Consider the following 21,575-nt stretch of genomic DNA (forward strand, 5'->3'; position numbering starts at 1 on the left):
GGGACACCACCACTGGGACACTGCAGAGCCCGATTCAAACTCAGGTAGCCTGATTCACAGCTGGTCCTCTCCCACTCTGTCCCATTGGGAAGCAAAGATCCAGACTCACCCCAGAGCAACTCAACAGCAAGGGGAAGGCAGTGTGTCCCAAAGCCACAACTCCAAGACACCAAGACTTCTGTAAGGTCAGAAAAGGTGGACTGTGGAACCTAATAGCCCGTGTATTTCTGCAGAACTGACACATTTTGGAGAGGGTCTGCAGTTCAGAGCCAATTTCTCATGACTGTAGCCTCCGTGGCAAGAAGCCTCCGGCTGGCAGCCTGCAAAATCCTGCATGTGCGTGGCTGGGAGGGATGGCGTCCAACCAGGTCCATCCTGGTCCCAACCTCTCCACCTAAAATAATCCCGAACCCCGTCCCCACCCACTGACCACTTCCCATCCCACTTAAGCCTGCAGAATCACAACCTGTAATTCTGATCCAGCACGAGGGCTGCCTGCTCTGTGGCTGGTCTGCAGGGAGCTTCTGGGAAGACATCGGATGAAAGCGGAGAGGAAGCATGTGCCGCCGATTCCCTTCCCCAGGTTGCTTCCTCCTCTGGGTCTTTCGGCCTGAGGACACCCCCTGGGAGGGCAGGTTGAGGACAGAGGTTTTGTGCACACCAGACCTCTCTGTAAGCTGCGTGAAGCTTCGGGGCAAGGCAGACCCGGGCCGGGCCCAGGCCAGTGCCAACAGGGGAATGAGAGGCCCCAGGGTAGGGAGACTCCAGCCGGCTGGGGCCCCAGTGCAGGTAGCCAGGCTGCTGGTTCACTTCCATTTTCTCCTTTGGCTTCTCCACGTCCTCAGATGAGTGACTTTCACTGAAAATAAAATGACTGTGGCTACAGCCCAGCCGCCCGCAAGTGGCCACCCTGGGTGCGTGGGGCACAGGGAGGGAGACCTGGACACGAAAGACAAATACACACAACTTCCAAGTCATGCCATTTATTTTTCCTTAATTGGGCTTCACAGCCCATCTGAGCTTCTGCTTAGTTCTCTGAGGAGCCGGAGAATTCGTGTGAATGCTCTGTGTCCCTGTCCTTCCCCAGAAGAGAAACAGGCAGGCACGTGAGTACACACAGGGGCCAGTGAGAGTGCCCTGCACTTGTTTCTGTTACTTTCCTCTCTGGCTTCACTGTGACACACGTTTGTCTCCATCTAATATTCTCAAGAAAAATGGTCCAGACAGGATACGGCGAGGGACGCGGGGAGAGGACTGTGTAAAGGGGTCGGTGGAGGGAAGCAGTGAACCAGTAGGATCATTTACCTGCCCCTCCTCGTTCCTTTCCCTGTTTCATTCTGGATCTTTCAAAAAGAAAGAAGCAGAGAGAGCGAGAGAGAACAAGGCTAGAAGGACCACTGGTGACTCATGCAGCACCCCAGTTAGCAAATGCACCCACCTTCGGACAGGTGCTGCGTGGCTTGTTGACATACACAGAGCCTGGACCGAAGCTCCCGCTGCCTCTGTCCTCTTGGCTGGTGTCTTGTGCTTATGCTGCAGTTCCCGGACTCTCCCACCTTGAATGACCTCAGGGTTAAAGGGCCAAGAGGGGATGAAGTGTCTTGCAAGAGCTTTCAGAATCCCAGATGGGCCCTGGTGCTGTGGAGATCGGAGTCTCTCACCGGGCAGGGAGGCACTGATGCCTCCCTTGGCTGCCAGGGTGTCCTGCCCACCACCCCACATGCAACCCACTCCTTGCACGTGGACTCTGCTTAATTTCCCGGGGTGGGAGTGTGCACTGCGGGGAGAGAGGCGTGGCTCAGGCACAGTACTACCGTGCCAACCTTCCCAGCCCGGAAGCCCCAGCGAGCTGCCGGGGAGGGACCTGCCTGCTTTTGATATTTTGCTTCATTACATCTCATCTCATGAACCAAGACAGCAGGAATTTTCTGCAGCCAACCAACCTCAGCAGGAAATGATCCCGGGAAGCTACTGCTTCCTTAATTCATGGAAACAACAGGGAGGAGCAAGGGCATGGTTCCCTCATGAATGTTTGCACCACTCCGTTGAGAGGCTGGTTGACCAGACAGCTCAGGGACCAAGGCTGGGTGGACATCGTTTGTCAACTATATTACAGGGCTGCAATTCACACGCTACCAAGCCGGACTCTTGGCTCTGGAAATTTAATGTGTGACAGCTGCGTGCAGCCAGTGGTGTCCAGCATTTTAGAAAGGTCAATTAAGAAACGGTTGATGGTGGTGCAGCTAATGACAGCCCAGAGGGGCGAGCAGGGCTGAGTAAACAGAAGGGCTGAGACATATATTACTGGAATTGAAGTGTCGAAGTGAAGCGTGGTGGGGGAAAACCTATTGTCACAGGCCATAAAGCACATCTGAGTTTCGCAGCGGACAGCGGTACAGCTGTTTCTCTCCCCAGGCAGCGCGGGGAGAGGTCTGTGAACGGAGGGCTCGCCAGACAAAGGCGACACCTGCATCAGCTTGATCCATCTGCAGACAAAAATCGTTACCCTCCCCACTGCCTGTTCCTTTGCACTTCCTGGAGCACGAGGCAGACGCTGGAGTGATAGTTGCAATGTGGGTCATGTTCTAGAAATCCAAATTTTAAGCATTCCCCAAAGCTGGGCTCCGTCTTCTCTTCAGGGCTGTGGGTAGATGGGCGGACGGGAGCCTGAGTGCCAATCTGAGCGAGTGCTCTCCTCAGACAGCATGTCTGCTCCCTGGCTTCAGTGGACACACAAAGGCAGGGAGCAGTCTAGACCCTTTACACTGCGATGGATAAAAGAGGGACATGGAGCCCTTAGAAAAAGCCTATTTCAGCCTGTGACAGAATTGGCTCATGGTTGGGGGAAGGCACTGCGTGGGGCCTTTTTCTCTGTTTTTTTGGAAAATCAGACAAAGGGGTCTTAGACTGCTTGGACAGGCTTTCTTGGCCACGACTACCTGTCAAGCCGGAAATTCGGCAGAGCAATGGGAATGCTAATTGATATGCAAAACAGGTCCAGGGTTCCTAGAAATGTCTAATGATCCTCCAGTTCAATGCGAATGAAGGATTAAGACATGCGCTAAATGAAATGGGAATAGGAACACCAACCTTTTTGCTTTTGCTTTTTTTTTTTCCTTTTTCAAATCTACTTTGGGAAACTTCACAGGTTTTGTGATTTAAAAAAAATAGTATTGCAATCAGTGGGGGTTTGTCTTTCACACACTGGATATTTATTATTAGAAAATAGCTTCTATCAGCTGTCATTACCAAACAAGTTGAAAGGAGCGTGCTTCTCACCATAAATTGTTTTTCTCCTTAATGAAATTTAAGTAAACAGTTCACTGTGGGGAGAGTTGCCACGCTTGTTTTTCCTTTAAAAACTGAATAATTAAATGAAGTTGAGTACAAAACATCCTTCAAATATGACTTGTCCTGCAGCTGCTACGCTGTCCCCTTGAGTAAGGGGCATGGAAGAGATGGAAAAGACACTCAAGCTATCAAATTACCCCAAAGAATCTACAGTAGAAACTGGGAAACAAACCAACGAACCCAAACAAAACCCATCCAAACCAACCATGAAATCAGTTTTAACATTGGCTTTTCAACTTTGATTATCATCTAAGTTTAATATATATATATATCTATATATATATTTGAAATAGTAATAAAAAAGGAAGAGTTGAATTGCATCCTTAGCAGGACAACCTTCCTCATATGTTAAAGAGGTGTTCAGAAAATTCCGTACAGTATCTGCTAAATAAACATGTTTGGCAGCTTAGCAAATATCATATGGTTGCAGCATCCATGATTTGAAGTCAAAGAGCGATTTGCTTTCTTCAGGCGGAGTCTGTTGCTCAGGGCGACATGATAACATGGCTCTGGATGTTCTTCGACCCACGGGCTCGAGGAAGGGTTTCGGGGTGGCCCAGTGCAGAAACTTCCAAACCCCAAACAACAAATCAACCAACCAAACACACAAACATCAAACAATCGTCTCCTTTGAGTTCCTCTTGACAGAGTGGAGGCCCAGCAAGGACTTCTGGTTAGAAGGGACGTTGACAGACTTTGGAATGAGGAGAATCACCCTCTGATTGGTCCGACGCCATTCATTGTACAATCGACAGTGGTACCTAAATGACACCTGGGGTCAGGAGAGGAAAAATAAGGGAAGGTTTCAGGTAAGCGGAAGCTGATTATCAATCCAAACAACATACACGCCATTTAAAACAGCTCCAAACAGCAGTACAGCGGGGCAACAGCTGGGGGGAAACTGCTGTAGCAGGCAGCTGAGCGCTGGGAGACTGGCCCCAGCCACAGAGCACCCACGTATGAACAAGGGGCAGGTCTCCCTCGTGCCTCTTCAAACTGGGTAAAATCGGAGTATTAATAGGAAATGAGGTTCCTCCTGAGTTTGGATTTATTTTCAGGATAGTGGTCTGGGCCCCAAAGTGTCAGTGGGGAAGAAAGTTGGCTGGGGGCAGTGGGCAGAGTAGGTACGGCGCCAGCCCTTGCCCAGCTGTGGGACTAGGCAATGTGCCTTTCTGGTCGTCAAGTTTCTCTCTGTTAAATGAGAGGGATGCTGGGGCTTCACGCACCCTTCTGTAGGTTGGACACTGCACAACTCGAAGGACCCCATTCACGGTGTGATAGGAAGGGCACCCTTCGTACTGTGCTGTGGACAAACTGAACAGCTGTACTTGGCGGCCCCTGTGGGTGATCCCCATTGCCTCCAGCTCAGTCCTTCCATGGCGTCCGGTGGGGAAGCTTTGGCCTGGGCACCACGGCACTTGTTTCTCTCTCACCCCGCGCTAGAAGCATGCTGAGGGCAGGTCTTGTGCTGCGCTCATCTTTGCATGCTGTGTGCCTATCGCAGTGTCTGGCACTTAGGAAGCTGCTTAGTTAAGTTCACTGAGTGCATGGATGAGTGACGAGGTATCCTGTACCTTCTAATTGCAACACTGCTTTAGATTTAGGCCTCTCTTACATGACACAGGACAGCACGAGCAGTAAACGCATCATCAACTGTGACATAACTTGCCCCCAAAGTGCTTGCTTCTTGTGTAAATAGACTGGAATGAGATGCTTACATCTGTGGTTTGCTTTGGAGAAGGCTGGCACAAAGCACTGACGAACCGCCCAGGAAATTCAAATAATCTGTCCTTCTGAAGATGTACAAACTGCCTTTAAAGGTGGAAGTAGGTTCTAGTTTGAGTATATCCAGATAACTAGGTAAGTGCTGGGGAGGAAGGCGCCCATGACCTGAGAGTGACAAATTATCCAGGTATGGGCTGTTTAACCACCTGGGTTGTGTGGGTCATGTTGACCCTGGTACAGGGCCTACATCGGTCAAGGAGTGGGCTGACCCTGTGGTTTGGGCTCGGTGTTTCTGGAAGTAGAGGAGAATGCAGGCCCTTGATCAGCAAGGGCTTGTTTGTCTTCATGGCAGGATCATGAAATCCAAGGCCACTCAGATTTCTGAGGCTAGAAAGCAGATGCCACAGGCTGAATGCCAGAGAGATTTGAGTATGAAAATAAAATCTTTTAAACTCACACAGATGTGCCTTTCTCCAAGAGGCTCTGAACATGCCAAAGTGGATCAGAGGTTGTTTTTTTTTTTTTTTTAAGTTTGATTCTCTTTTATCTGTTCTGTTCTGTCCTGCTGCTGCTTGGTGCTACTCATGAATGGAAGAGGCAGGCTGGAAAGCATGCTGTTCAGGGCCAAGGGCCGGGAAGGTGTAGGAAACAGACAAGTACTAATGAAGAGCTGAGGCAGTACAAGAAGTCTGGAATCTGGAAATATTACAGGAAAGCTGGATTTGAGATCAAGAGTCCCTTCGTCCGGGATGTTAAAGAGCTGCGCATGCTCGGCGTCTTCAGCAAGCAGCAGAAGCAGCTGCACCTGTGCGCAGGAGGGAGCAGCCCGAGGGCTCCGGGCGGGCGGGCGCACCGGGCCGAAGCCCCATCCTCTACTGATGTCTCCGCGACTTTGGGAGGGTTGTTTGCTGCCTCCAAATCCCGGTGTCCTCGTTTGTAAACTGTGAATAATGATATCAGAGAGAATGCATAAAGAGCACTTAGCTCAGTGCCACTGCCACACGTTACTGTTCTTGGCCTGTTATTTCTGATGGGTTAAATCTGGAAAAGAAGATAACTTTGTGACACTCCTTCTTGGATACAGGAAACTGGGGGCAAAAAGAAAAAGAGAGGCTGGGCTATTTCCTTGAAAGCCCTGCTCTCGGTGTGCCCGTGGAGGCCGTACCACCTGGGAGCTTGTTAGAATGTGACACCTGTGGGCTCCGCCCAGACTTACGGAATCAGAGCGTGCATTTTAACAAGATCCCCTGGTGATTCGCATGTAAGTTCAAGCCTGTGAAGCACAGGGAAACGTGGGGAGTCCATGACTTAGCAGGTCTCGTGGTTCCTTGGCCGGGAAGTACAAAAATCAGCCCGCTTGTTCGGACAAACGAACGAGATCTTATTATGCATTAATCTATCTTGATTGCTGTTCACCACCATGTCTGCAGGCAAATTCAACCAATAAGAAGAAAGCATCATGAAGATGACGCTGCATCGGGGAAAATAAAGGAAGGTAGGTGCAGGGCAGAGGGACCATGGGTTTGCAGTCGCCCTGGGTAGTCCTGGCTTTGGTCTCTAGGAGCACCAAGACACTCCCTCCCCTTGGTGGAACAGAAGAGGAATAAAGCAGGTTTGACTTAGAGCAATAAAGAGGCAGTGAGGAAAAAATAAACAACATGAAGGAAGAAGAAGCTATGGCAATAGTAACACTGGGAACTTCATTTAGATATTTCTTAAATTTCTGAGGTTTTAAAGAAAGAGGGTGAAGAAAGAGCACAGGGCCACTATTCTAAAAACACTACTCTTTATGGGATGGGTTTCTTGAAGTGTCTTCATTTCTTCCTCCAAAGGCTATTTATTAACCTCCTGTCACGGGCAAGGTCTGCACAGAGAGTTGCGGTCATGTGCATGGCACACAGAGGGCTGGAGCATATTAGCATCACCTCTCCCTGAGGAAGGTGATGGGCTGCACTGAAGCTTTGCTGTAAAGTCGCAGCAGGCTTTGGGAAATCTCATTATGAATTTTGATTCTGCCCTCTCGGGAGTTTATGGTGTGACGGAAGCATATTGGTGGGGCCAGGGCTTTGGCAGCTGCCTTCCCAGAACTGGGCCCAGCTCACTGACCTGTGATGGCACTGTGGAAGAGAAGAGGGCGGCGCGGGCGTGAATCAGCCACACCAGGTCGTGCTGGACACCCTCAGGGTGTGTCTAGACCCGCCCCACAGGGAGCCTTGCCGGGACAGTGTTCTGTGGGACCTTCCCCCTTTGTAAAGAGATTTTAAATGATTAACCCGTGGGACTGGGAGTCAGCCAGTGGAGCCGGAGCATCATTCATTTCATCCTGTGATTTAACTGGTTTCTGGGCTGGGCACTGGTTGCAGCAGTGGCGGATGGTGGTACCTCCTGGGGGTCACTGCACGTGGGCATCGCTACACTGGGCTAATGCACGTCCTATGTGGACACTTTCTAAATGCTTCATGTGGACTCAGTTCTCACCTACTCTTCTTGTGTCCATGGGCTTCAAATCGTTGGTGACATGCACAGTGATGTTTCTGGGGTATCTTTCCCCCCCTTCCCCCCCCCCCAGCTCTCAGTGGGGAGGTGGTAGAGGTCTTGGCCTCCTGGGTCCCAGACACCTGTGTTCCCGCACAGTAGGTTTCAGAAGGCAGAACTCCCCGAGTCTGCGTCAAGCCTGGGCCCTGGTGGAGGCAAGGAGCTCCACAGGCACCCGCAGGCGAGCAGCACGGGGCGCGGGTCCCTCCTGACAGCGCCAGGCGAGGCCCTTCCAGGAGGGCTCCTCCGAGGAGCCGGGCTGGGACTGACACTGTGTTTGTTTATCTAAGACATGTTCACAGCCTATTCTCCTTAAGCCTGACAGCTTGTTTACAGTGCGATTCTGCTGGAGGGCAGTTTCCAAGTGCTGTCAGCTTCTGAATTACAGCTCTTGCTAGGGCCGCTCAGTACAGCATTTATCCGGGAAGGAGTTAGTCTAGATTCGATAACCTGCTGCTGAGCTATGGCCGTGCGTTCTTCACACCCAAGGGGAGAAGCGCTTTCTTTCCCTCCAGCTGCTCGGCATTTTACGGGGAGCCGGGGGGCAGTGCAGGATGTGGTGGAACACAGCAGTCAGAGGAAGAAAACCCGTCCTCTGCCAGGTGCTCTGATGGATGTTCCCGAGGTCATCCCACCTCATCCTCACAATAGCACATTGGCCTAGGGGTTAGCAGTCGTTTCCCCAAGTTTTTGCATTAGGAGAAGGATGCTCAGAAAGGTTAGGGACCTGTTTGAAGTTACACAGCTATCAGGATGCTAAACCTTGGGTTTAAACACAGAGCCTTTGGATTCTGAAGGGATGTGCTTGTTACCACGCAGCACTGCCTTTTGGAAGCATTTCTGGAATGACGTATGTTATCAGACTCCTGAAAGAGCCACTCCGGGGACCTTTCCCTCCCAAATTTTCCTTTCACCTGGGATGAGAGATGAAATAGGATCACATCGTAGGTAATCTCTTTTTTTCTTTCCCTCTTTTGCCCACTCCCCTCTTTTTTTTCTTTCTTGTAAGTGTGTGCTTTACAAAGCAGATTTTCAAAAAGGCCTTAAGTTGGTTTGAATGCCCATCATTTAAGTCTATATCTTCATCCGTCCTTCACCTTACGCACTTGTATAAGAAAAATCAGAGACTAGCAAACCTCTAAACATGGTAAAAACTTACACTTAATTATTTTCCAAAGTGCTTTCCCATGGACGCTTTCACTTCAATCTCGTAAAACCAGGGGAAGTTGGCAGGATGGGTATTAATCTCATCCCCACTTTACAGATGAGGACACTGAGGCTCAGAGAAGTGAAATGACTTCCCAAGGTGGTTCAGTAGTTAGACAGTAGTAGACAGACAATTTCTTTCTTTTTTTTCTTTTTGTTGGCCACACCACACAGCTTGTGGGATCTTAGTTCCCCGACTAGGGATTGAATGTGGGCCCTCAGCAGTGAAAGCTCTGAGTCCAAACGACTGGACCGCCAGGGTATTCCCTAATTTCTTATTTTTTTTATTTTTTTGTGGTACGCGGGCCTCTCACTGTCGTGGCCTCTCCCGTTGCAGAGCACAGGCTCCAGACGTGCAGGCTCAGCGGCCATGGCTCACGGGCCCAGCCGCTCCGCGGCATGTGGGATCCTACCGAACTGGGGCACGAACCCGTGTCCCCTGCATCGGCAGGCGGACTCTCAACCACTGTGCCACCAGGGAAGCCCTTTAATTTCTTATTTTTAAGCCTCTTCCCATCACCGTGTCCTTGTGGCTTCTGAGTGAGCATGGTTGCTTGATTCACAGTGAATCAGGACACACTTTGGAAGCATAGACATTTAAAGGAGACAATAATAGTTTTGCCTGGAGGCTTCATTAGGCTGGGAACAGAATGCCTACCTTAACCAGAGGACTCTGATAAAGCTCCAAGCATCGTAAACACTACCTGTTTACCAAGGCTCATGTCATGCCCCTCTCACTGAGACTGAAATGTGTCCCCCACTTATTGTCTGAAATTCCCCCCTGAGAGGAGGCAAAGAGCTGGACAAGAGGGAAACGCGATGAGCAGGGGGTTGCGGTTGGTCGGTGTGGCAGGAATGGCAGCTGGTGGCACAGGACTCGGGAGACAGAGCAAGGGAGCAAGTGTGAGCGCTAGAAGCTTCTACATTCCGACACCACCGTGCTGCCGGTATGGGAACGGGACAGTCTAGACAGGAAGTACATATTGAATAACAATGGAATGTGCTCGGATTAGAGATGAGCAGGCACAGGAGAGTCATGCCCGGAAGCAGGGGGCCCGCTTTCTGAAAACCTTCTAGAGGATCGTGACATCCTTCCCTGCAGGTCTCAGAGGGAAGCATCAAGAGACGGCGGATGCTGCACTGCCAACTGGTACCCGCGCAATCACGGGGTGAAAACAATAAAGAACCAGAGAGGGTTAAAGATTTTCCCCTCATATACAGCAGGAACACTTCTTGGGAAATGGTTTCTCTTTAGTGACAGCTTCTCAGCTAGATGAATGAGTGTTTCTATGGGCAGCAGAGTCAATATCCCAGCCCAGAATAATCATCAGGCGAAGTGCAGCTCCACGTCCAACAAGGACTTCAGGCCGCGTCAGGACATAAAAAGAAAATAACCGGCAGGAGGATTCACGATCTGTGCAGGCAGCGACAGCAACAGTGGCCAAGTGAATCGTTCACCACACATTACAATCCCGGCAAGAGAGAGGAGCATAGACGAGAGAAAGAAAACGCCAGGCCTCCTAACAGGTGGAGTCCTTGGCTACGAGAGGAGAGGGATGTCTGGGGTGCATGTCTTTGAGGAACTCTCAGAAGCTGGGGCTTTTTCTTTACTTCATCTGCTCTTCCCAGCAGTGCACACACACACACACACACACACACACACACACACATTCACGTGCAGTAGTAAACCGATTCACACACTCTCGCCAGCATTTGAAGGTCTGTCTGCTCCCGGGTGGGTGAGATGAGCTACAGACAAGAGGGGAGGCTGTGCCAGCTGGGGGGCTGCCAGCTCCCACAGACCTAACTCCCAGGCCCTGAGCCATACTTACTAGTGTCCAAAAGAGGTAAATAGTGAAGAGTGCGACAGTGAGTGCAATTAGTCCGACGGCTTCGAGCCGACTGCTAAAGTGCAGGTGGTCCACGGCGCCCCGTAGGCAGAGCCAGCCCGAGATGGTGGCCAGAGGAGTGATGAACAAGAAGCACACCATGTCTCCAAACAGAGTCCGCTTCTCGTGCTGGGGGCCTGGATTTCTGAGCCACTGCCAAGGGAAGGGAGACAGAGAAAAGCAAGGACAGGGTTAAATGCCAGGGAGGAGTGAAGACACACTACTCTGAGGTTGTCCTTGTCTACAGCATCTGGAAAAAGGCACTTCTGACCTGTTCTGAGATCACACAGAAGCATTAAGGGCTCATTCCCATGCCCTGTCCCATGAACAGTAGTGATTATGGTGTGAGTGTAATATGACAATAGTGATTATGATAGTAATAATAATAATAAAAGCATCTTTGCTGTAGGTGTCCTGCTGGTTTTGAAAGAGTTCAATGATTATTATTATGAATCACAGTGACCCTATGTGGAAGGCAGAGAGGACCTTATATTTGGAAGGTAACTGAGGTGCAGGAGGTGCTGTCAGCTGCCAGAGCATTCCTGCGTCTTGACCCTGGGAATGTGTGCGGGAAAGGGTTAACTCAGCAGGCCCAGGTTGCTCAAATCCTGCATGTTCCCAAGAAAGACCTGTTTTTTTAAGACTGGCTCCTAAGAGAAGAGCTCTGAGTCCTTGTAATAATGTGCCTCATAAGAGCGTTTTTGTATGCCTGAGGCCTTGGGCCACATGGTGCCAGTGTGAGCAGACAGTTTATGCCAACAGTGTGATTTATGCTGAACACCTATTTTTGTTGTAGGGGCTGGAGTCTGAGTAGCTTGAGGTCTTTCATGTAGGTGCTGCATGTCTTTTGTGACTGACCCCAATAAGCACCCTGAACACTGAGGCTCGGGTGAACATCCGAGATAATATGCAAAGAGATAACGCTTTGCATATGTTGTTACAGATTGTTGCTAGAAAAATTAAGCACATCTGTGTGATATTACTTGGAGGGGACATCTGGGAGCTTGTGCCCTGTTTCTCTTGGACGTTGCCCCATGCACTTTCTCCCTTTGCTGATTTTAATTGGTATCCCTCTGTTGTAATTCACCGTAACCATGAGTCTAAGAGCTTTTCTAAGAGCTTTGTGAGTCCTTCTAGTCAATCTCTGAGCCTGAGGGTGGTCTTGGGGAACGAGACTCATCTGACTCCATGCGTCTTGTAATGCCCCTGCCTTATGTTTTAGGACGCTGAACCTCCTACGTAGGACCGTCTCTGACATCTTAATTGTGCTACCATCTTGGCTGAACCAACTCCAGAAAGGGTGGGGAAAACGTCAGCTTGTTGAAAGACTAGAGATGAGCATTCCTGCAGGACGGGAAATAGGGTTGCTGTCCTCCCACTTGGGGAACTGCTAAATGTCTGCTGAGATGTTTTCCATTCTAGGAAATGTCATGCTTCCATATTGGAGTCAGTGCATAGTGGTAATGAAGCCAGGTGGCTTTCCTTTGGATTAGCAGGGAAATGTGCCCAAGTAATTTGACATTCCCATCTCACTATCCCATGTAGTGATGACAGAGGCGAAGGAGTCCAGGGAAAGAGTGAGGTCACACACAGTTGATAGGGTGAGGTGGGAGAGACACTGGCTGGCTGGCTTCCATCTCATCTCGGGGACTAGCAGTGCTGTGGGCTGCTGAGCAGATACCCCAAGGGGCCAGCACAGCATTTCCTACAAAACCATTGGTGGGAGGGAAAGGACCATGACAGGGAGACAAGAGTGGATGGAAGTGACTGGAGAGAGGGGGAAGGCCAGGCTCGGGGCAGAGACAAGAGACATACGAGCTGCGAAGAGGGCAAGCAAGTTGAGGAAGGAGCTGTGTAAGGGCCAACACAAAAGCCTCAAGGAGTGAGCACAAGAGATGGGAGGTCAAAGGCACAGAAGACAGTTTTCTGGAACGTTCCCTCCCTTGAATGTTTGCCTGAGGTGAATAGTAAATGACCCCGAATGCCTAAATTACCGCTTTCCAGTGACAATCCACTTTAAAAATGGGCTGAGATGCTGAAAGAAGTCACCTCAGCTCAAAAATGGAGCTGAATACATATTAAAACATAGATTATGGGGAGTTGACTTGTCTGTGAATATAAACGCAGTATTATACAAATTTAATACAATACCAAAATGATCAAGTGCAAACAGTATTAACCCTGCTACGTGTTGTCATGCTACCTCAGACATCTGGGCAGCTTCAAAGAAATTCAAAGAGCTCTTAGTTATTAACGTTTTCTTATCTAAACATTGGCACTATCTCTGTGAAGTGGAGAGTAGAAACGAGGCCTTGTTATCCCAACTTTACAGAGGCTCAGTGAGGGAGAATGACCGCTCCAGGTGATACTGAGAAGGGAATCAGAAACTCTCCACTCTTATTCAGATGTCCTGTCAGTAAAATATTTGAAAATTGACATTGCAAGACATTAAAGAAGTCCAGATTCTTTAACAACAGTGCCGACCTAGCAGCGGCCCTCCCCCACCGCGCCCTCCCCCTCACCCCCTGACAGCTTAGATTTTCCCTGGAAGCAGATCTGGGAGCCTGGCCTACTTTTCTCTGTGTCCCCACTTGTTGGAACATAGTAGGTTCTCAATAACTATGCGACAGATGTGCACAGACAAGCTTATCTCATTGGCTAAGACTCCCCCCCCCCCCAGTTTCTGTTCCTTGGGAATTCTGAGTACGTTTTATTAAAAATAACTTAGCACTTTATGTGGCCCTTGACATTGCTCAATGAAATGACTCAGGAATGCAAGGAGGTAATTGTGGATGACTACTGAGCTCTGATGTAAAATAAATTGCAAAGGCAAACTAGAAATTGCTATTGCTTGTTCCCAGTTTCCTATTTTCTAATTGTTCTTTGATCTTCTATATTCCTGAAAAATTTCCAGGCCACTTTTTATGTCCATGACCACCAGTACCTGGATTCTGCACCTTATTAACACTATACATGTTCTTCTTTGGCTCAGTTCACCCTTTGTATTGTTTGCTGCTGGGTCACATTTAGGTATGAGGTTCTTCAAACAGGTACTGCTATGTTAAAATCTGCGACTTCTTCAGGACCCTAAGTATAATTTATCTCCTACACAAATGCAGGCCCCATGAATAAGACCACTGGTAATGTCTGTTGTTGAGGAAAAATTCGCCCTGTGCCATGGTAAGAACCTCTGCCAAAGTATCCAAATAGGCTGATACAGGGTATTTATACAAACAGAGTTTATAACAGAGAAAATGGGATTTTGCCTTAAGTTTCCAGCAATAGGGGATTGTCTAACTACAATATGGAATTTACTTAAAACAGACTACTATAAAGTAATCTGAAATGGTAATGTATATTTTATATTTACTGACATGATATATTGCTGAACAGGAAAAGAATTCTACTAGACAGAACGTAGAGTATGATCCTGTATATGTAGTGATGTATTTACATACACACGGACATTTACATAGATGTAGTGAATTTACATAGACAAAGACCAGAGGGATACTAGCAAAATAGTTGCTACTCTTGGTGGTGGAATCAGAATGGTCTTTAATTTTTTCCTTTTTGTACGTATATTCTTGTTTTTCTAAAAGGAACATGGATTACTTGTGTAAATATATATATATATACATCCAGAGGGAGAGAGGGAGGGAGGGAGAGAGGGAGGGAGGGAGAGAGACAGGGAGAGAGGAGGGAGTCAGGGGAGGGAGGTGTCTAGTGCACAGCAAACTATAGCAATAAAATAAACTATTACAGAGCCAAGGCTGAGGCAAGCCACTGCTAGCTATTTGGAGTGTCTTATGCAATGTCTCATTGAGTCTTCACAATAACCCTGTGAGGCAGGTGCTAACATTATCCCCATTTTACAGATGCAAACACTGGGGAGCAGAGTTTAGTAACTCACCTAAGGATAGATTGCAAGTGGGTATTAGGGGTGAGCTTGAAACCAGCCTCACATCTGTTCCTTGCTCTCCATATTTATGTTTTCTTTCTGCACCAAATGGCATTTGCATGTGCGCGTGGGCGTGTGTGTGTGTGTGTGTGTGTGTGTGTGTGTGTGTGTGTATACGCCTGCACATGCACACACTAGATGTTTTGCAGATTTTCAGCTTGGTGGAATACGGTAAGTCCTGCTGTTTTATCGGTACATCAAATAACTGAATGGTTGGCTGGCCAGGATGTTATCATGGTAACTTGATAAAATATTTTTAGGCTGCTGTTCTGTTCTATGTTAATCCTTTTACTAAACCACAATAAGGTCCAATTTCTGGGCATTTAACCTCAGCTACATTGTCATGCATTTTAGCTTAACTCTTTTCTAAAATTAATTAATTGATTAATTTATGGCTGTGTTGGGTCTTTGTTTCTGTGCGAGGGCTTTCTCTACTTGTGGCAAGTGGGGGCCACTCTTCATCGCGGTGCGCGGGCCTCTCACTATCGCGGCCTCTCTTGTTGCGGAGCACAGGCTCCAGACGCGCAGGCTCAGTAATTGTGGCTCACGGGCCCAGTTGCTCCGCGGCATGTGGGATCTTCCCAGACCAGGGCTCGAACCCGTGTCCCCTGCATTGGCAGGCGGACTCTCAACCACTGTGCCACCAGGGAAGCCCTAGCTTAAGTCTTAAGAGGCAAAAGGTTGATCTCAATTATTGTTCAATTACATTTCTTGCTTTTCTATGTCTTCTGCCTCTCTTACCAGTTATATTTATTATATAGAGAGTATTATATCTATTCTGTAGTAGCATCTTCATCTCGCACACATTCAGTAAAGGGCCTGCTGAGGCAGAGTGGCAGGTTTGTTGGTGTGTCCGTCTTCCCACTGACCTGAGGTAGGCCCTTACCTTTATGTCACTGGCATCTGTAGCACGTTCAACGTTCACAAGGTTGAATGAATGACAGTAGCTTAAGTTTACACGTTTACTCAGACCTTACAACACGCCAAGCACTATCTTATCTGCTACATGTAGTAACTGATCTACTCTTCAATAATCTTTGAAAGAGGTACCATTATTATCATCACCATTTTATAGATAGGGAAACTGAGGCTCAGAGAAGTTAAAAAACTTGTAGGAGTTTGGCCTTGGCTTTGATCTGTGTGGTCTAGCTCCAAGGACTGTGCTCCTATTATATCATCATTGTCAATAAAAAAAAAAAGGAAGGGAGGGGGAGAAGAGCGGGTGGATGAAGGGGGGTGGAGGATTGCACCTTAACTGGTGTTATCAGTGCAAGAAGGAATATTTACTTATCATGGTTCCCCTGGTGCAAAATACCCATTAATTTATCCTGCTGCTTGTGGACAGCTTTTGCAGCCAAAATATCATTCTTGAAGAGTCTTTAGTTTGACCTTAGTGCTCAGCTTGTACCTGGTGGTTAGCTGTATTTTAAGAGCAGAGGTCTGTGATGGAGAATGCTAATTTGCATGGCATCTTTCACTTGGCAGGTCCACCCATATGGCTTCCAGGGGATCTGTGGGCAGCCCAGGGCAGCTTCCTGCCTTTTGTTCTCTAATTCCACCAAAAACATAAAGCAGACAGAGATTGTGCTACTGAAAGCCCTGGCAGTGAGCTGCCCTTTTTTGTGGCGACCTCATTCCAATCACTGACTTGTTCCCGAACCATGAGATTGATCTACTCTTGGAAGTAGGTACAAAAACAACCAACCAACCAACAAATGAAACAAAACAGAAACCTCCACCATAATCAGCAGTATAGGGCCTGAGACAGCAGAGGGAATTAAAGCAGCATTCCATTGCCAGGGACACAGCGTCATTCACTGGCTGTAAATGTACATCCAAGGTGAGCGAGGCACTAGTGGTTACTTTCAAGGTGGGTTAACTGTGGGTTCAGTTCTAATGACAGTGTCAGTTTATTAAATCCCTTACTGGCGGGTAGAGGTGAGAGGGTGCAGTGCTACAGGACATTAGATCCTGCCTCCCAGACTCTAAGTTAATCGGCTTAAATCTCCAAGGCAGACAGGACATCGGGCAGGTCAGTTTGTACTGGAACCAGATTACACTCTGGTGGCTAATAGCTTTGATCGATTACAACCTTCCCCATGAATCTCCTTAATGAGAAACCATCATGAGAATGAAAGAAACTGACAGAAGGGGTAAAAGTGATAGAACCATAACAAATTTATGGAGTAGAAAAAAAAAGGCATGATCTCAGGATGTTTACTCAGAATGTTTATCTGCCTGAGCGTCTCCTGTTAATCTGACACTTGGCAGAGTTATTTACCAAGCGCTTGCCTTTCTTGGGACAGGGCTTATTCTTAAAGTCCAACACAGCCTGCACTGAGCTGTCTTACTTTCCTGGAGAGCCGCAATGTGAAAGGGGCAGTGCGAGGATCAGAAGACATGTGACAGGTCCTCTGCATGATTTAAAACTGAAGATGGGGCTTCCCTGGTGGCGCAGTGGTTGAGAGTCCGCCTGCCGATGCAGGGGACACGGGTTCGTGCCCCCGTCCGGGAGGGTCCCACATGCCGCAGAGCGGCTGGGCTCGTGAGCCATGGCCGCTGAGCCTGCGCATCTGGAGCCTGTGCTCTTAACGGGAGAGGCCACAGCAGTGAGAGGCCTGCGTACCACAAAAAAACCAAAAAAACAAAAACTGAAGATGAAACCTGAAAATCATGCAGTTCAGTTAACTTGAAACAGCAGAGAACAAAACCAAACAAACTCCTGCCAGTGTTTTAAATCCCCCAACTCCGCAGTCTGTCAGTGAATTTCCAGGACAGCTGAAGCTGCTCAGGTGATCCTGATTCCAGGGGAGCTAAGGAGATGCTCGCTCCAGACATCCATCAACCCCGACTGGAAACAACGCACTTCAAATGAAAACTTCACAGATGATTTGCTCATGACCCTAAATGCCAATCTCCAGCCTCGGCCTCTTTCCAAAGCTCCAGATGTGCATATCAGCAGTCCACTCAACAGCTCCTCTTACATGACTAATAGACAACTCAAACTTAATCTGTCCACAACCAAACTCTTGATTTAGCACGGACCTCATGACCTTTCTTTTCTGCAACCCGAATCGGTAAATGACACCACCAACCACCCAGTCACTTTGTCATCCTGTTTCCTTTCTGTGTCTTACCCTGCACATCCAGCCCTTCTGTAAGTCTGGTCGGCACTCTTTCGACATACATCTGGAGTCTGTGCCCCTCTCTCCATGTCCACTGCTGCCATCCCGGGGCTACCAGCACCTCCTACTTGGGAGGCAACAGTCTCCCTGCTTCCACTCTGGTCACCTCCTAGGCCAGTTCCAAAACAGCAGTCACAGTGACCTTGTAAATATATAAATCAGATCATGTTGCTCCTTTGCTTAAAATTCTCCAGTGGTTAGAATATAGTTCAAACTGTTTACCTGGGACTACAAGAAAACCTGACCTCACCTCTGCCTTCCTCTGTGTCTCTCCTACTACCTCTCGCCCTTCATTTTCAAATTTACACGTGGCTGTTCTCACATGGGGAATGGGCTCTGCCCATATTTTATTTTTTTTTTTGTGGTACGCGGGCCTCTCGCTGCCGTGGCCTCTCCCGTTGCGGAGCACAGGGTCCGGACGCGCAGGCTCAGCGGCCATGGCTCACGGGCCCAGCCGCTCCGCGGCATGTGGGATCTTCCCGGACCGGGGCACGAACCCGCGTCCCCTGCATCAGCAGGCAGACTCTCAACCACTGCGCCACTGGGGAAGCCCCTACATAGTGTTTTGTTGCTACAAGGTGAAAACCCTGTAGTTTCTGTTCAAGCTTTTTTTTCTAATATGTAAATAACCGTGGAATATCATCTATTTTTCCATAGGTCATGAAATAGCATGAGAAATTCAGTAAATTATTCAAGGTCCTTTGTACTGTTTTCATCACAATTACTATCTTCTTTTTTCTAGAAAAAAACTACCTTGAAATATATGAGAAAAAGACAATACCAAGTGTCCACTTAAAAATTATACAACTTGGGACTTCCCTGGTGGTGCAGTGGTTAAGAATCTGCCTGCCAACGCAGGGGACGTGGGTTCGAACCCTGGTCCAGGAAGATCCCACATGCTGCGGAGCAACTAAGCCCGTGCGCCACAACTACTGAGCCTGCGCTATAGAGCCCGCAAGCCACAACTACTGAGCCTGCATGCCACAACTACCGAAGCCCACGCGCCCTAGGGCCCGTGCTCCGCAACAAGAGAGGCCACCGCAATGAAAAGCCTGTGCACCACAACGAAGAGTAGCCCCTGGGCTTCCCTGGTGGCGCAGTGGTTGAGAGTCCGCCTGCTGATGCAGGGGACACGGGTTCGTGCCCCGGTCCGGGAAGATCCCACATGCCATGGAGCGGCTGGGCCCGTGAGCCATGGCCGCTGAGCCTGCGCGTCTGGAGCCTGTGCTCCGCAACGGGAGAGGCCACAACAGTGAGAGGCCCACGTACCTCAAAAAAAAAAAAAAAAAGAGTAGCTACTGCTCGCCGCAACTACAGAAAGCCCTCACGCAGCAACGAAGACCCAACGCAGCCAAAAATAAATAAATTTTAAAAATTTATACAACTCAAGTTCAACCAAAAATATGTACTGAGTGCCTTTTATGTGCCAGGTATTTTTACTGAATTTAACAACACCAGGTGGTGGTGTTATTCCCATTTTGAATTAGGGTATTAAGCTTCAGTGAGGTTAAGTGACTTGTTCAATGTTATATGGTGGAGGAGCCAGTATTTGAAATCTGCAGCCTACTGTTCTTTCACATCTTCCCTTCAGCTAGCTTTTGTGCTACATAAAACCTTGATCCTAATTTTTGTTTGCTCTCACAATGGATAAGGTTGGAGAAGTAGCACTGAGCAGAGATAAAACACGTGCTTGGAAGCAGGAGACAGGATACTGCTTCCAGGTGCCCCCTCCTGGTTCCCCCTTATGCTGTGTGACCTTTATCAAGTTCCGTCACCTCTCTTGGGGAGTGAAAAATGGGGGCTCTCCCTCAAAGGAGTGGGAAGGTGCAGCTTTGAGGGGAGTAGTGAAAGCCCCTCTCAAGTTGTCTTAACTTCCCACTTTTGTTCAAAACGTCAGGTTCAACTGTAGAGTGGATATGTCATCTTTCGGCCCTACTCTCTTCTGAGCCCCAGGCTTGTGGATCCTGCTGCATACTAGATCCCTCTCCATTTGTGTAATAAACATCTCACACTTCACCAGGTCCACAATGCCACACTGGATTCACAGCCACCGCCCTAACTCTCCTACAATCCAATTCCGCTCCCGGGTGGTTCCACACCAGTACATGGCAACACCAACACCCAAAGGCTCTTGTGAGCAACCTCCGTGCCATCCTTACCTGCCTTTCCTCATTCCCCGCCCCCTCTACCCAATCCATCAGCAGGTCCTGGCAGTTCTGGAACACATCTTGAACACGTTCACATCTCACTCACTAGGGCCACTACTCTTTTCCAAGCCACCCTCGTCTTTCACCTGAACCATGTAATAGTCGCCTCACTCTTCTACTGTTATCCTAGAATCCAGGTTCTATATATAAAGCAGCAATATCACACCACTTCTCTCGCTTAGATTTCCCCAGCGGCTCCCCATAGCGCTTAGTCTAACGCCTTGCCGTGGCCCAAGAAACCTGCGTGATGTAGCCCTGCTGTTTGTACCCAGGGCTCCACAGACCCCAGGGGGTCCAAGGAGAGGATTCACGGGATCTGTGATTTTACAATGGGGGGAATCACACCTTTATTTTCACATCCTCTAATTGAAATTTAGTATTTCATTGAGTAATGCAGAAAATCTTAGTGGTATGAGCAGTACCTGTGACTTTGTCACCTAGAGAAACCACAGACATTTCATATCACATTACAACTGTTTCAGACAAATTGTACTTCATAGTTAGTTATTAGATCTTCTACAAAATGTGTTAAAGCAGCACTTATATTTTATGTCGCAGCTTTGTCTTTTAAATATTTTGATAGCTGTATTATAATGTAATTTGTCTTCTTTGCATTCCTATGTATTTTTGTCTTATGTAATGAAAAACATGGTTATGAGAAGAGATCCATCCGTAGGCTTCAACAGACGGCCAAGGAGTCCACGACAGAAAAGTTGAAGCACCTTCCAATCTAGCTCCTTTGACCCCTCAAACAGTGCTCCTTTGCAGTGTTTTTTCCTGTTTCAGAAATACCGAACTGGCCTGGCTCAGAGCCTTTGCAGTGGCTGTTGCTTCTGCCTGATACTCTTCCCACATCTGGTTCCTTCTCATGGGTGTTGGGTTCACAGGTCACCTCTTCAGAGAGGCCTTCACAAAACCCTACCTTCTCTCTCTCTGGTCATCCTTTACCACAAGAGCTTGTTTCTTCCTTTATAACTTGTATCACCATCACAGATAATCTTTTTATTTATTTACTTGCTTATTCTGTCTTTCTTCCTAGCAGGTAAACTCTATTAGTACACAGCGTTCTTCTGGCCTATTCACAGTTATATCCCCATTTCCTAAAATATTTAGTTTGTGCTTGATAAATACTAGCCGAAGAAATACACAAATCCTTCTTAACCTGGGGATCGCTTTGAGTAGAAATCAGATGGGTTTAACTGAAATGTATACATATATAAATAAAATCACTTCCCCGACTCTTCTGATCAAATCCAGTAAAGTAATTTCTGTCACAGACACATGCTTAGCAGTTGCTCTGGGCCTTCACAGCTGTGATTTGACTGAAGTGTACATCATATTCAGGGACACCCTAGACATCTGTGACGCTCCCTGGAGTCCTCAGGCCGGTAAGCCAGTTAATGGACTATAATGCTCCATAAGTATTATATTTGTGTCTGGAACATTATAATTTGGCTTCAGCATTATTTAAACAAATGCTACACACACTCACACCGATGGTTTGAAATTTTCGAAG

The 21,575-nt window shown here is 48.1% G+C and overlaps 1 protein-coding gene across 4 annotated transcripts in view; it reads right to left on the bottom strand.

The window, feature by feature from the left end:
* Positions 1-450: 450 nt before the first annotated feature.
* Positions 451-21,575, bottom strand: part of MARCHF3 (membrane associated ring-CH-type finger 3) — a 150,882-nt gene continuing 129,757 nt past the window's right edge. The window contains exons 3-5 of one of the 4 annotated variants that reach the window (XR_016392758.1): positions 10,650-10,859; positions 5,534-6,017; positions 4,009-4,123 (exon numbers count right to left, since the gene is read on the bottom strand). Coding sequence is in view for 3 of the 4 variants with exons in the window: in XM_089909256.1 (XP_089765382.1) it covers positions 3,965-4,123; positions 10,650-10,859 (369 nt within the window). In the remaining variant the exon portion in view is untranslated. Of the gene's footprint in view, positions 4,124-5,533; positions 6,018-10,649; positions 10,860-21,575 lie in introns of all 4 variants that reach the window. The other 3 variants (XM_089909256.1, XM_089909257.1, XM_022588697.2) reach the window with 3 other exon arrangements.

Source organism: Delphinapterus leucas, chromosome 3 (assembly GCF_059928025.1).
Source record: "Delphinapterus leucas isolate spDelLeu-1000000601 "Yukka" chromosome 3, BTC_Dleu_Yukka2, whole genome shotgun sequence".
Lineage (NCBI taxonomy): Eukaryota > Metazoa > Chordata > Mammalia > Artiodactyla > Monodontidae > Delphinapterus > Delphinapterus leucas.